Here is a 14,203-nt window from a genome sequence, read left to right on the forward strand (position 1 = left end):
TCAGGTCCCACACGCTCACCCTGACGTGCGCCTGGCTTTTCCTGGGTGAAGGTGACAGGACGGCTTTTTGCCACTGAAGACAATTTTTTTTTTTTTTAATAGTAATCTTTTATTTATTTATTTATTATATTTATTTTTGGCTGTGTTGGGTCTTCGTTTCTGTGCGAGGGCTTCCTCTAGTTGCGGCAAGTGGGGGCCACTCTTCATCGCGGTGCGCGGGCCTCTTCACTATCGCGGCCTCTCTTGTTGCGGAGCACAGGCTCCAGACGCGCAGGCTCAGTAGTTGTGGCTCACGGGCCTAGTTGCTCCGTGGCACGTGGGATCTTCCCAGACCAGGGCTCAAACCCGTGTCCCCTGCATTAGCAGGCAGACTCTAAACCACTGCGCCATCAGGGAAGCCCTGAAGACAATTTTAATGTTGCTCAAGTGCCCCTAGAAACGAGAGGCGCGTGGGCACAGGGCTGTCCGGGGGCAAAGGAGGGAGGGGAGGGCCTCGCCACGGCCTCTACGAGGTTTTCATGGGCAAAGCAGGGCAGGGTGAACAGCGAGGAGTGGCTGGTCAGCGTAACGCCTGCGGGCTTCGGGCCCGGCTGTACCCGGGCGATTTAGGGCTGGGGAACCAGCTGGCGTGCGAGTTGGCTAAGGGGCGGGTGGGGTGGCTTGTGTGGAGGTGGGCTCACCCACAGGCTGTTCACTGTTGGGGCAGGCCCCAGAGATGTCGAAACGTCATGAGAAACAGAACGAAAAACGTGGTCAAGACGCGCTCACGCACGGAGACACGTTCATACGCACTCCGTCCCACTCACACACCCTCACACGCAGACGCCTTCCCTTCTTATGAGGTCCCCACCCCCGGCACATGCACTGACCCGCGCGCATTCACGAACACGCGCCTGCTCCTGCCCCGTCCTCTTGGGGTACCGTCTGCTCTTGGAGGGCGGATGTCCCCCCCACGTCCCTCCTGTTGTACCTGAGCCCCCGAGGGAGACGTCTGCGTCTCTCCCACCACCTGCCGGTTTTCCGGGGGATAGCTTCTAAAATGCCTTGTTTCCTGTGTCTTCTCACCACTCATCCTTTGCTCCCCGAGCTTCCGGGGCTCCGTGCCCTGACGCCCCATCCTGAGCGTGGCTGGTCACCGACCCCCCCGGCTGACGTCCCATGGCCATCACGGGGGCTGAGAGGAACGTGTGGCGAACTGCAAGCCCCTTGGCCACAGTCGGCCGACTCCAAGGACCCCGGAGGGTCCGCCTGGCAAACCAGCTTGAGCCGTGGGTGACCCTGAGCAGGATGCTGTGGCCTGAGCCAGGCTGGGCCTGAGACCCCAGGATGCTCCGCCCGGGCCCACGCTGACCTCTGCCCTGCAGGCAGCGGCTGGACCTGATGCGGGAGATGTACGACCGGGCGGCCGAGGTGCCCTCCAGCGTCATCGAGGACTGTGACAACGTGGTGACTGGTGGAGACCCCTTCTACGACCGCTTCCCCTGGTTCCGCCTTGTGGGCAGGTAGGCGCCTCCCTCTCCCTGGGCTGAGAGATGGAGAGAAGGTGGGGGGCAGCGAGGGGTTGGGCCCCGGCCCTGACACGAGGAGGGGGCCGGCCAGATGCCTTTCTCCATCCCAACTCCCCGGCCCTGGTCCTTCCTGGTCTGAGCCCCCTGGCCAGTCCTCTCCACACACCAGTGGGCCCTGACCAGGGAGGGGGTCTCAGCATCGCCACCCACCCCCACTTCGGGACCACGGCCGTCAGGTGACAGCTGTCCATGTGTGTGAATGTGAGGCTCGGTCAGGCTTTCAGGTGGGGTGCGAGCAGGAGGCAGAGCCGTGTCCTCCCAGAGCTGAGTCCATGCCTGCTGTCCCCGGTCTCCTGGTCCGGGGGCTGCACCCGGCCCCTGCCCCCCACGGGGCATGGTTTCTGAGGCCTCGACGCGGCCAGGCTCCCGAGGCCCTCACCGACCTCAGCCACACCCGGCCAGGATCATACCTGCCGGTGCCCTCCGGAACCTTCCGGAGCTTTACACTGACCCCCATGTGGTGTCTTCCCACGCCTGGGGACCGGGCACTTTGGCTCTCTTGCCCGTCGAGGCAGCATTCTTGACGGTCTGTGTGTTTGGTTTGGGATCTCCTCGGCAGCCCCCCCCCCGCCCCGCCCGCCCCCCAGGAGCTGGCGTTAACCTCTCTCTGTCTTGTCGTACTAACCCCAGTTCAGTCATCTCTGGCTGCAACAGCTACCCTCTTCTCAACACATGCATGAGCGAGCGCATGGCTGCTCTCACCCCCTCCCCCACCTTCTCGAGCCCCGACTCCGACGCCACCGAGCCTGCTGAGGAGCAGAGCGTGGGGGAGGAGGAGGAGGAGGAGGAGGAGGAGGAGGAGGAGGAGGAGGACCTGGAGGACGACGTCTTTCCGGAGCACGTGCTGTGCGACGGCCGGGACCCGTTTTACGACCGGCCCCCCCTGTTCAGTTTAGTAGGAAGGTTGGTGAGGTCGAGGACAGCATGCTGGGAAGGAACCAGCTCTTTTGCACAGGAGCACTGCTGCGGGCACAATTTGACCGCCGTCAGGGCGTGACCCCCGGCGAGCAGGGCCTCCCCGAGGAGCGGGCGTGAGGGAGCGCGAGGGCTCCTGGCCTTCCTGGAGGGGCCCGGCGGGGAGAGGCGGGCCCCAGTGATGGAGGAGGGCAGGGTGCCCTGGGGCACGGGCTCCGCACAGGTGGGCCTGTTTCCGCAGAGAGGCCTCCGGGACCCTGGAAGAGCAAGGCCCCCGCCCGTTCAGGGCCCGCGGGGGCATTTGGAAAGGTGGAGCCATGCATCTAGCCAGGGTGGCTTTCCCTCCCTCCACTGTTTTCCGAAAGAGATGGCGGGTCCTGGTCTGCTCCCAGGGCCCCTGCCCTCTCTGTGGGAGGAGCAGCAGAAGCTGGAGCCGGCCGGCCCGGGGGGCACGGAAGGAAGGGCAGGCGCCCGGGCAGTGGAAGGGCCTCCTTCTGAAGCCCTGGGTCCCGGGCAGCCCGGCCTCTCTTGAGCCAGTCTCTGTCTAAAGGTGAGGGCGTCCTGTCCCTCCTGACCCCCAGGCCGTCAGTGCCGGAGACGGTGCCGGTGGCTGCGTGCCCTCATGGGAAAGTGCCCTTTGCAGAGGAGCCCATGATTCAGTTTCCTGGACAGAGGAGAGAGGTCAAGTTCAGGGGGGGAGCGGGGTCCCCCGCCCTGTAGGCAGGTTGGGTGTATACAGTCCATCCTTATGTCTATTACCATGGAATGGAATGCAAGCAAGAAGGTGAAGGAAAGGCCTAGAAATCTAGCTGTAGTAGTAGGAAATTCAGCTCACAAAAACTGAATTTGCATATACGCAAAGGTGTAAGATAATTTTAACAGCAACCTCTTTAGGAGTTTGAGATTGCTTCCTTGGGCTAGACTGATGGAAGTTTTTGGAAGTCTTGACCTTGGAGCACCAGTACTGAAAGCTGAAGACAGAGGCTGGTCCCCAGATAGCGGGGTTTGCACTGGGAGCCCTTGGGTGCGGGTGATGGAGTGAAGGCCCCACTGGTTCCTCTTGGAAGGAAGCAGGTTCTCAGCTGGCGCGTCATGGATTTATTCTGATTAGTCTTCCCTGAGTGTGAGATGCTGGCCCACTGGACAGAACCGCGTGGCTCTCTCCGAGACGACCCGGCCGGGCTTCCTGCTCTGCTGAGCCCGAGCGGGAGGTGCGGCCCCAGGGCCAGCTCCACGCAGGCCTCTCAGAAAGCCCGGCCGCTAGGGCCAGGGTTGCCGGGTGCCAGGCAGGCGTGGGGTCAGGGCACACGGGGGCGAGGACACCGGGAGAAATGGGGGTGGGCTCTTGCAGTCTCAGCCGGAAAGAGCTGGGTCCTTCCGACATTCCCCCCTCTGTGGATCTGGGATGTGACAAAACCACCAAGCCAAACCAAAGCCACGAGTGAGAGGCCAGCTCCCCACGGCGGCCGTCTGCGAGGGGCTTCATCTGGAAACGTCCTGATCTTTTTGGTTTGGCAAGAATTGGCTTTTCCCGCGCAGCAGCTGTGCAGGCCCAGGCCCTGAGAAGGACCCCGTCTTTGGTTTCCTTTTCTCCCTCTGGTAGCTGCTGGCTCTCTCTCCAAAGCTTAAGCAAAATAGGGGCGCCCACTCTTGTCTCCCTTCGGACAGGCTTTCCGGGCCCCAGCATGCGTCTGCACCTCACCAATCTCGTGGTTAGCGCTGCCCCACACTCAGCCCCGGCTCTGCCACCTCCTCTCTCTCTGGCGGGTCTCAGCCTGCTTCAAGGTGCCCTCACCTCTGTGAACAGGGCCCCTGGCAGGGGCCTCCCCCGTCCTGACCCGGGGCTCCTCACCCAAGTCCAGGGTCAGCCCCCCAGGGGGCCTCTCCCTCTGGCGGTCTGGGTGCCAGTGAACTGGGAGGTGAGATGGGCCAATCCAGGTGGAGGAAGTGGGCCTGGGGGCTCAGTTTTCCCCGATGATCCTCCCTGCTCGGGCCGTGGCTTTCAGAAGGCGGGTGGGCTGCAGAGAGAGGAAGGCGAGGCGGTGACTGGGATGGAGGGTCCCGGGGAAGGGGGACTGGCGACCGCCCAAGGGATGTGTTCAAGACTCTGGGTGGAAAAGCACTGACCCGCCGTGTCCGCTCTGTGCCATCTGGGCTGGCGAGGCTGAGCCCTCAGCTCCCAGCTGGGTGCGCTCTGCGTGCCGAGCCGCTCAGCCCGAATCGTCACCCGCGAGGCTCCGAGCCACCCCGTGTGCGGGTAGGTGCGCCGTGGCCGGCAGGGTCCTCTGGACAGGGCTGGGCTGTTCTGGCCCAGGGGGGCGGGTGCTGACGTCAGGTTGTTTCCGGCACCTGGTGGGCAGTGAGGGGGAGGCCCAGCTTCTGCAGCGTGGGCCCCATCCCTTCAAGTTCTGGGGCTGCCGGCCGGGGTGGGCCTGGGGTCTTCCGGCCCCCGCCCCCTGCCCTCGAGGCTGGTGCTGCCAGCAGGGGCCGTGGCTGCTGGGCCCCAGGGGTCCCTCCTGGATGAGTGCACCGGTCACTGTCACCGGTCAGACGGGGACCAGGGGCAGCAGGAAGGAGAGAGTATGCAGTGTGGCTTCCTCCGCCTCTGGGAGCACCGGCCCCAGAGCCGCAGCTGGATTTGCACGCGAACCCACCTGGGCACCCCAGCGAGTGTGAGAGCAGGCTGTCCACAGGCGGGTAACGAAGTTCAGAGAGGGTGGGCGTGGCTGTGGGTTCCAGGCGTCTTTTTCATTGTAAAACCCAACCTCCAACCAAGGGGTCCCTCGGGGCCCCCGGCCCTGGCGGTTTTCAGTGCCAGAAGTATCTGGGCTTTCTTGCCCCTCTCACTTGGGGAAATCCTGAAAGATCAAGAAAGGCTTGATTTACTTAATTAATGAGCTGCGTTAATTAAGCCGGTGGGGAATGGAGCGTGGTGTCCAGACGGTTGGGAGCCGCACAGGAGCCAGCCTGTGGGGTCTCATCCCAGCTGGGGCTCTGCTGCCAGCAACTTCCTTAATGTCCTTGAGCCTCCATCTCCTCACCTGTGAAATGGGGCAGGAATGGCATATTTCACCAGCTCTAGCATGACGTCTTAGCTCTCCGGCACCGTAGTTGTGCCCCTAAGAGAGAAAGACGCAGCCAATCCAAATAAGATGTGCCATTGGAGGGGGCCCTGGTCTCCGTGTTGGGATGTGAGCGGAGGAGACGCGGGCGCACCTGCCGCCCGGGGTGCTGGGGGCTCCAGTGCCTCCCCCGTGAGCTTGGAGGGGCGGGCGCAGACGGTTTTTTCACCGGAGTTTTCAGTCTCGTGGGCTGCCAATGGGATTGTTTGAGCCTTGGGACACGAGGGGCGCAGCCCCCTCTGATGTGTGGGACCCTGGCGTCTGTGCCCACGGGTGGGTCATGTGGCAGAAAGCGCCCCCCAGGAGACCACAGTAGGTTGGTGGAGCAGTGAGGCCCTTGGGGGGAGCCAGGAGGGGGCCCGCCTGCCTTGGCCTCGCCTATGACCTGGGCTGGGTCTGGCGCCTGCCTCAGTTTACTTCTCTGTGCAGTGCCTCAGATTCCCTCTGGCCTGGCCTTTGCGGACTCAAAAGGGGAGGGATAACCTCCTGCCCCTCCGTTACTGCCCCTCAGGGGCGGTCCCGGGTCGCCTCCAGGGTGCTGTGAGTGGCCTTCCGGGAGCTTGAAGCCCCTGTGGAATTGCCCCCTGACCCTTTCAGGAAGGCAGCCCTGGGTGGGCTGGGGGCTTTGAAGCGGCCCTGAGCCTGGCTTTCCCTTCTGGCCAGGTGGCCCTGGACAGCCCTTAAACTCTCCCTTGGGCAAGCTGTGCTGATTAAGCACCCCCATGCCTGGCACCATGCCCTCACCTAGCCCACAACCAGAGGTGTCCCCGCCTTTCCTGAGGGTCCTCCTGTGGGTTCCCTGTAGGCTGCGGGTGGAGTGGGCAGGCCGCGGCCCCTCCCTTCGGCCGTGCCTGGGGCTCCTGGGAGCCTCCCGACACCCGGCTTTCTGCAGCGGGCAGTGCCCCGGGGGAAGGGGTCCTGCCCTGGGGAAGAGGTCCTGCACCTGCTGGAGGGTGGGTGCTGACTTGGCCGTGCAGCTTGGGGCTGTCCTACCTAGTTCCCTAAGCGCGATCAGGCAGGGTGGGGTGGCTGGGCGGTGCCCCGACCCAGGGGACAGGCCTCCGGGTGCAGGGGCCGAGCAGGGTCTGCACCTCTTCCCACGGCCTGAGTCCTGGGCCCCCTCCGTTTCCCCTTCTGGACCTCATGACTTTGCTCGTTTCATGGTAGCCCCCTTCCCACTCCCAATGTCAATCAAAGGCCCTTGGCCAGGAGCCTAGGTGCCCAGCAAGGGAAGGCCACCGCCGTGCCGTCCCGTCCCGAGGCAGGTGCTGGGCGAGGCCAGCAGCCCACCCCGGTCGGCCCCTGCCTGCTGGCGCCCTCTGGGCCTCAGTGTCCTCTTGGGACCAGGGCTGGGGCTCGCCTTAGTGGGTGGTTGGGGCAGTGGAGCCCCAGGCCCCCGCCAACCGCCGTGCGATCCATCTACACGCTGCCCCCAAAGAGTTCGTGGAAGGAAGGGGCACTGTGCTGGGGAAGAGGGGCTTCTTCTAGCCCCAGGAGGGCGGCCCGGATAACACTCAGGCCCGGGAGGCAGCACACCCTCCCCTGACTGGGGCCTGCCTTGGCCTGTGGGTGCCCAGAAAGCGAAAAGCAGTCAACAGAGATGGGCCTACTAGTGAATTCAGGCAAACAGGGAGAGCCGTGCAGAAGGCGGCCTGGATGCGGAGATGGGAGCGGCTGGGGGCAGTGGCAGGAGCAGGGAGATGGGCGCTGGGGGCCAGAGCGGGGTGGGCGGGGCTGCCGCAGGGGCTCAGGTGCCTCTTGGATGCAAAGAGCTTGGGGGCCACGGCAGGTGCGGGTCTGGTCGCGCCTCGAGTCCCCTCTGGCGGCTGTGGAGGCCGTGAAGGAAGCGGGAGGGAGGCCAGGGGTGATGGGCTGGGTGGCGGATCTCAGAGAGAGTTTTGAGGTAGAACTCATAGATCTGAGATAAAAGCCAGGACGGTGCTCAGATTTCCGACCTCCTGCGGGGGGAGGGTGGCGGGAAGACACGGCAAGATCAGGAGCCCAGCTGAGAGGGGACACCAGGGCCTGTAATCAGGGCCCCCGGGGAAGGGCCCCTCCCCGTGCCTCTCACCACAGAGGGTCCAGAGTGGGGACCCTGGAGCTCTCAGCGTGGGATGACACCAGCGGCTCAGCCTGGGAGAGGGGCAGGGTGACTGGGATGACACGCCTCTCCTCCCATCCTCCCAGCTCCGCCTCCCCACCGGCCATGCACCTGGTGCCAGCGCCCACTTGGCCAGCAGACTCCCACCTCCCCTCCACTGTCCTCCCTGCTGCTCTCACCTGTGTTCCCACCTCCCCCCATCCCTGGCCGAGGCCCTGGGCCTCCCTCACCCCACTCTCTGCACTTCCTCCCCAGCACCTCCCACCCTTTTCTGTCCAAATCCTGCCCAAGCCGTGCCCCTCCCCCAGGACCACCCCCTGGACCCCCAGCCCAGAGAGCTCAGGGCTGCTGAGGTCTGCTCCTCTGGGCTGGAGGGGAGGGCAGAGCAGGGTGGGAGGCAAGGGTGCCCCCCGAAAGGAGGGTGCCCCGAATGGTGAGGAGCTATGCTCACAGCAGACCACCCACCCGGCAGGGCAGCACAGGCTCTTCCAGGGACCCCCCTGTTCTCCTGGCTGCCCATGTGACTCCCACACGTTGGCCGGCTCAGGGAGAGGGGCACCGCCGGGGTGATGTGGCCTCTGTCCCATCTGTGCTGGCACTAGCTGGGTGCACAGCTGAGCTGCACAGGAGGGGGGGGAGCTCTGGGCACCCTGGAAGCTGGTGGGGCCGTGCCAGGCAGTGCCACGGTTTCTGGGGTGTCCTCAGGGCTCCGTTCAGCCGGACCCCAGGCCCCGGTGAGGGGGGGTGCCCTGGCTTTGCTGACATCATGGAGCTCCCACCCACCGTGTTCCTGGAGGGGCTCAGAGGGAATCATGAGGCGTATTCCGTCGTGGGGTCCGTGAGCAAGCGTCAGGGGCCACTGGGAAACGGGTGGGGAGATGGGGGCGGGGGGGACATCAGCACCAGCGTGAGGGTCGTAGGTCAGCGAGGCGGGTCCCAGGTCCTCCTCCTTGAAGCAGGCTGAAACCTCCCTCCTCGGCTGTTCTCTGCTCAGGCCGTGGGCTTCGCCCTGGCCCACCCCCTCACCACAGCCTCTGCTCCCGCCAGCGCCCGTGCCCCCTGTCCCTGCGCCTTTTCCTGTCTCCTCTGCGGCCGAGGACCCCTCTCTCCCCACCCCGCCCAGCGCAGTGCCCTGCCTGCCCACCCGCCCTGCTGCTTGCCACCTTGGCTGCCCGCTTCGCTCTGCTTTGCAGTGTTGTGTCGTGAGCCCGGGCCGTGCAGCCGCTGCCGCCTGTCACAGCGCACAGCGGGGTGGCCCTGACCGCAGCCTCTGCCTCCCCCCAGGGCCTTCGTGTACCTGAGCAACCTGCTGTACCCCGTGCCCCTGGTGCACCGTGTGGCCATCGTCAGCGAGAAGGGCGAGGTGAAGGGCTTTCTCCGCGTGGCCGTCCAGGCCATCTCAGGTGCGTGCGGGGCAGCCCGGGCTGGCTCTGTCCCTTCACCGATGGGGCCCCTGGGTGGGGAGATCTCTGCGGGCCTCACATGGTGGTCCGCGTGCATCCAGCCCCACCCAGGCCCCTGGCCTCCTCTGTTTCTCCCTGTGGGAGAAGCCCCTGCTGCCCGGCTCCTGGCTCTGGCCTCCTGGACTCTTCCTGGTCGGCTGGGGCCTCCGGGGCTGTGCAGGCCGAGCCCAGGGCTGTCTGAGCACACTCTGGCTTGGGCCTCCCACCAGGCAGCCCCAGGTGGACCCACGGAGCCAGCCTGGCGCAGAGGTGCCCCCCGCCACTCCCCCTCCACTGCCATTTCAGCCCCAGGGCAGGCGCACAGACTTGTAGCCCTTAGCTCCGGCCCTGCCCACTGCAGCCCCCCAGCCTTCCTGACTCCCCAGCATTGCCCCCTTTAGACCCCTTGATCTCTTATGTGCTGGCCTGTGTCCCCAGAGGCCATGAACACCCCCCTCCACCGTGGGCCTGGCGATACAGCCCCCCTCACTGCAGAGGCAGACCCCCTCTCACTGCCTAGTCACCTTCCCAGCACCCCCTCCTGGCCGTGGGCAGCCACACAACGCCTTTGAGCCTGGGTTTGCTCCCTGGAAAATGGCATCCACTTTGAAGTTTCTTAGCGGCAGGAATGTGGAGAGATCATTGGAGAACACAGATGTGGGAGCGCTCGGCCAGAGGGCCAGGTGCTCGCACTGTAACGTCCATTCCTCCCTTCTCTGCCCTCGGGCCCCTGGCACCTCCACAGGACTCTCTTTCCTCTACACGTCTCAGCAGCCCAGGCACTTTGGGGCCAGAACCGGGTAGGACAGACAGAGTGTGTGGCAGCGGAGTGGCTCCAGGCCGAGACAGGGAGGCTCGGAGTGTGAGCAACCTGGGTGGCCTGTACTCCCACCGGACAGCTCACGCGACCCCACTCTGGATGTCTGGTCCCCCCCTCGCCAAATTCTCACTACCCCATCATTCCAGGTGCTCTTTCCGGCACCTCCCAGTCATGTCACCATGGTGCTGAGGCCCCTGGGGACCCAGCTGAGAAGGGGGAGCCTGGGGTGGGGGGTGAGGGTGGCTCTAGGGAAGAGCCAGGTGACAGGGATGCTGGGAACATCTAGTGCCACCCTCATCCCTCCGGGGACACTGCCCCTGCAATCTCCGGGGGCTCTGTCCTCCCTGGGTTCTTCCTTGGCCCTTCCTGACCCGCTCAGCCCTGTTGAGTGGATCCCACTGAGCTGGCTGCTTTATATAGGTCGACGCTGTCTGTGCTTGGGCCACACCTGACGTCCCCTGTCTAGTGGCTGTGGTGGAGGAGAGGGAACTTTACAAAGCCATAGGGTGTTGTTTCAGCGGTCTCAGAAGTCACACCTGCCCCTGCCCTCGACCATGGCAGGGGTCGGCTGATCCAGTCTCCCAACACGGAGCCCTGCTGTGCACAGGCCCTGGGCCAGCCCTGGGTGATGGTGGGACGGAGCCACGGCCCCTCGGGCAGCCAGGGTGGAGAGCATGGTGGTGTTAGCGCCCTGACAAGGCCGCGGAACAGAGGGTTGGAGCCCCCTGGGGTCTGTGAAGTCTGCTGGGGTGGCATTTAGCCAGAGTGGCTGGACTTGGGGGCCAGGGAGTCTGTGGGAAGTCAGATCTGGGGTCCTTTAGGCAGCAGGAATAGGGTTGGGTTAGGGTTTTGTCCCAAGCACAGCGGGGAATCCCAAACTCTGTGAAGGAGCGGGTGTGAGAGCGTGTGGGACACTGAGTGTCCAGATGGGTGACGGTGGCGGCAGAGGGACAGGTGCGATTCCCAGAGGAAGCCAGGAGGACCTGGTGGGGCAGGCCCTGCTGAGGGGGAGGTAGGGCCCGGAGGGCCCCTGGGTTCTGCTGGAGCATCTGAGTCTGGGCCAGGACAGGTGGGGGAGGGTGGGCGGGGCTGGGGGGGGAGAGGGGCAGGGGTTGAAGGTTTTGTTTTGAAAATGTGGAGTTCGCGGGCCCATCAGAGCAGGCCGTGCCGAGGACGTGGCTGCCTCTGGCCCCTGGGCTAGCACAGGCTGGGGGTCAGTGTGCCCAGGGTGGTGCCCTCGTTCTTCCAGAGCCAGTTGACAGTGTTGGGGTTCCCCCCCCAAAGTGGGTCAGAACCTGTCCTGGTTCCCGTGCCCTCCCCGCACCGGGCAGCTCTGCCACTCCCACCGGGGGGCAAGCTGGGCCCTGACCACCTGCTCCGTTCCCGTTTCAGCCGACGAAGAGGCCCCTGATTACGGCTCCGGCGTCCGCCAGTCGGGAACCGCCAAAATCTCCTTTGACGACCAGCATTTTGAGAAGGTAGCGTGCAAGGGTGGTGCAGCCGTGGACGCCACTAGACAGGCCTCCAGCCCGACCTTAGCACTCCGGGCCTCACTCGGGGGAACAGTAGACAGTATCTTCCTTCCAGGGCTCCCCTTTCTGCTCTCAGGCGAGAGGGCAGAGAGGGGGTCCCGCTCGGTGCTCCCCGGAGCGGGCAGCTCCTTCTCTCTTCTCTAGGCCCTTTCCTAACCTGACACCACCCGGCCACCCACCGCCCCACCCTGAACCTCAGTGCTTCTGAGGTCTTGGGCCCAGAGCCCCCCAGCGGTCCCTCTTGGAGGGGTCGTCAATGCTGGGGGTGCACAGGAGGGGCAGAGGGCATCGGGCAGAGAATGCGGGGGCACGGGGGGCATGGACGGGGCAGCAGAGGCTATGGGGGCACCTGGTGGCGGGGTACCTGGCCAGGGCCCTGAGAGCCAGTGGGAGAGTCTCACTGCGTCCTGCCCACGGCGGGGAGGAGCTGAGGGAGGGGTACTGGCTGGGGAGAGGGGACAGAACTTAAGGCCAGAGACCGTTTCCCACCTTCCTTTTCCACTTGGTAGACTAACATAGGCCATGACAGCATGGGAGACAGGTCTGGGGAGGTGGCTGCCGTCCACGGCAGGGCAGGCCTGGAACGAGGCTCCCGGTCCTCGACGCGGCTCTAGTGGCCACACCCAGGCCGGCTCTGTCTGACTCTGTCCCCTGCCCACACAGTTCCAGTCCGAGTCCTGCCCCGTGGTGGGGATGTCCCGCTCAGGGACCTCCCAGGAGGAGCTGCGGATCGTGGAGGGCCAGGGCCAGGGCGCTGACGTGGGGCCCTCGGCCGATGAGGTCAACAACAACACCTGCTCAGGTGGGTCCCTGCGGCTGCTGGGACAGGCTCTGGGACACGGCCCAGCCCCGCGAGGGCCTGGAGTTCCTCCTCGTTCCCCCCACCCCCTCCCCGCCTCTTAGCCGGCACGGGTGGTGAAGCCCAGCCCTTGAGCCCGGGCTCTAGCCCCTTCGGGTCCCGCCATGCCCCTCTGCCCTTGGCTCCCAGCAGCGGTGACCCCGGAGGGCCTCCTGGACAGCCCCGAGAAAGCCGCCCTGGATGGGCCCCTGGATGCTGCCCTGGACCACCTCGGCCTGGGCAGCACCTTCACCTTCCGCGTGACCGTCCTGCAGGCGTCCAGCATCTCCGCCGAATACGCCGACATCTTTTGCCAGTTCAAGTGAGTCTTGTACCGGGGCCGGGCTGTGCGGGTGGGTCTCGGCAAGGTGCGGGGGGCACCTGGTGACCCCCTGGAGGCTGTGGGTCCCCGTGCTCAGGCCCCACACCCGCCAAACATCTCCTCCCCGTTCACAGCTTCATCCATCGCCATGACGAGGCCTTCTCTACGGAGCCCCTGAAGAACACGGGGAGGGGGCCCCCACTCGGCTTCTACCACGTCCAAAACGTACGTCCTTAGAGCCCCCCTCTCCCCCGCCATGATCGGCCCCTCCTGGGGGCCGGGGCTTTGTGCGGGCTCCCTGAGCTTCATTCATTCTCTTTGTCACTGCTTCTCTCTCTTTTGAGCACCAGCCCTGTCCTGGCCACTGGGGGCCTTGGTGGGTTTAAGACTGGGGGTGGGGGCAGATCAGAGCCCCCGAGGGCTCTCTGCAGTGAGCCTTGGGCAGATGTGGACGAGCAGTTTTTGGGGTGCCCGGCGAGGCCACCCTGGCCTGGTGCTGGGGCTGAGGCCGGGGCAGGGCACGCGGAGAGCTGCAGGATGCCCGGCCAGACGCCCGAGAGGCCAGGAAAGCTCCAGGCCGGGGAGTGTCTCCAAGTCAGGCTGTCAGGAGAGCAGGGACTTTCTGGTGTGAGGCAGGAAAATGGGGCCATGACGGAAACTGTCAGGTGGCAAGGCCTCAGGGGCCAGGCCAGGGAGTGTGAGTTTGACCCTGGGCTGCCCGGCTGTGGGTGTGTGGCCTAAGCAGGCACAGGGGCCTTGCTCAGAAGGGCCTTGCGGACTATAGCCTGTCCTGACCCTCAGGGAAGAGGGGCTCCCATGGTTTCTAAGGCAGTGAAGTGACGCCAGGTCTGAAGGTGTGCTTGGTGGATTCCTTTCCTGGCTGCTCCAGCAGAGCCCCACACCCTGGGGGCTTCAACAGCAAAGACTTAGCACCTCTCAGCCCTGGAGGCTGGAAGCCCAAGATCCAGGTGGGCAGGGCTGTTCCCTCTGAGGCTGTAATGGAGAATCTGTCCCCGCCTCTCTCCTTGGCTCGTAGACGGCCGTCTTCTTCCTGTGTTCTCACGTCATCTCTTCATCCGTGCCTGTGCCCAAATGTCTCCTTCTTACAAGGACACCAGTCATGTTGGATCGGGCCCCATCCTAACTTGATCATCTCTGTGAAGACCCTGTCTCTAAACATACATGCGGGGGGCAGTTAGGACTTCAGCATATGAATCAGGGGGGACACAATTCAACCCATAACTCTTGGTGAGTGGGCGAGGGCCCGAGAAGGGTCAGAGCGGATCACAGAGGCCCCTCCAGCTCCGTGTTCTGAAAGAGCAGCTGAGCCTAGTGGCCCCCAGCCCCATCTGTCCTGGGGAGCGAGCCCTAGGGCCGCTGCCTGGTGGCCTGTCCACTGGGAGTGTGACGGTAGGAGAGGTGGGCTGGACAGACCTAGGCAAGGAGCACTGCCCCCCTCGTGGGCAGAGGTCAGCCCGGCTGGGGGTCTCCAATTTGGGCCTGGAGTGCTGGGTCCTTTGTGGAGGCTGGGCACTTATCTCTG

At 64.8% G+C, this 14,203-nt stretch overlaps 1 protein-coding gene across 2 annotated transcripts in view; it reads left to right on the forward strand.

The window, feature by feature from the left end:
- Positions 1-14,203, forward strand: part of KIF1A (kinesin family member 1A) — a 92,630-nt gene that overhangs the window by 52,195 nt on the left and 26,232 nt on the right. The window contains exons 25-31 of one of the 2 annotated variants that reach the window (XM_068544087.1): positions 1,365-1,502; positions 2,199-2,471; positions 8,991-9,109; positions 11,361-11,446; positions 12,164-12,302; positions 12,492-12,660; positions 12,795-12,885. In XM_068544087.1, the coding sequence (XP_068400188.1) occupies positions 1,365-1,502; positions 2,199-2,471; positions 8,991-9,109; positions 11,361-11,446; positions 12,164-12,302; positions 12,492-12,660; positions 12,795-12,885 (1,015 nt within the window). The remainder of the gene's footprint in view (positions 1-1,364; positions 1,503-2,198; positions 2,472-8,990; positions 9,110-11,360; positions 11,447-12,163; positions 12,303-12,491; positions 12,661-12,794; positions 12,886-14,203) is intronic. The other variant, XM_068544086.1, reaches the window with a different exon arrangement.

The sequence above is a fragment of the Eschrichtius robustus genome, chromosome 5 (genome assembly GCF_028021215.1).
Source record: "Eschrichtius robustus isolate mEscRob2 chromosome 5, mEscRob2.pri, whole genome shotgun sequence".
Taxonomy (NCBI): Eukaryota; Metazoa; Chordata; class Mammalia; order Artiodactyla; family Eschrichtiidae; genus Eschrichtius; species Eschrichtius robustus.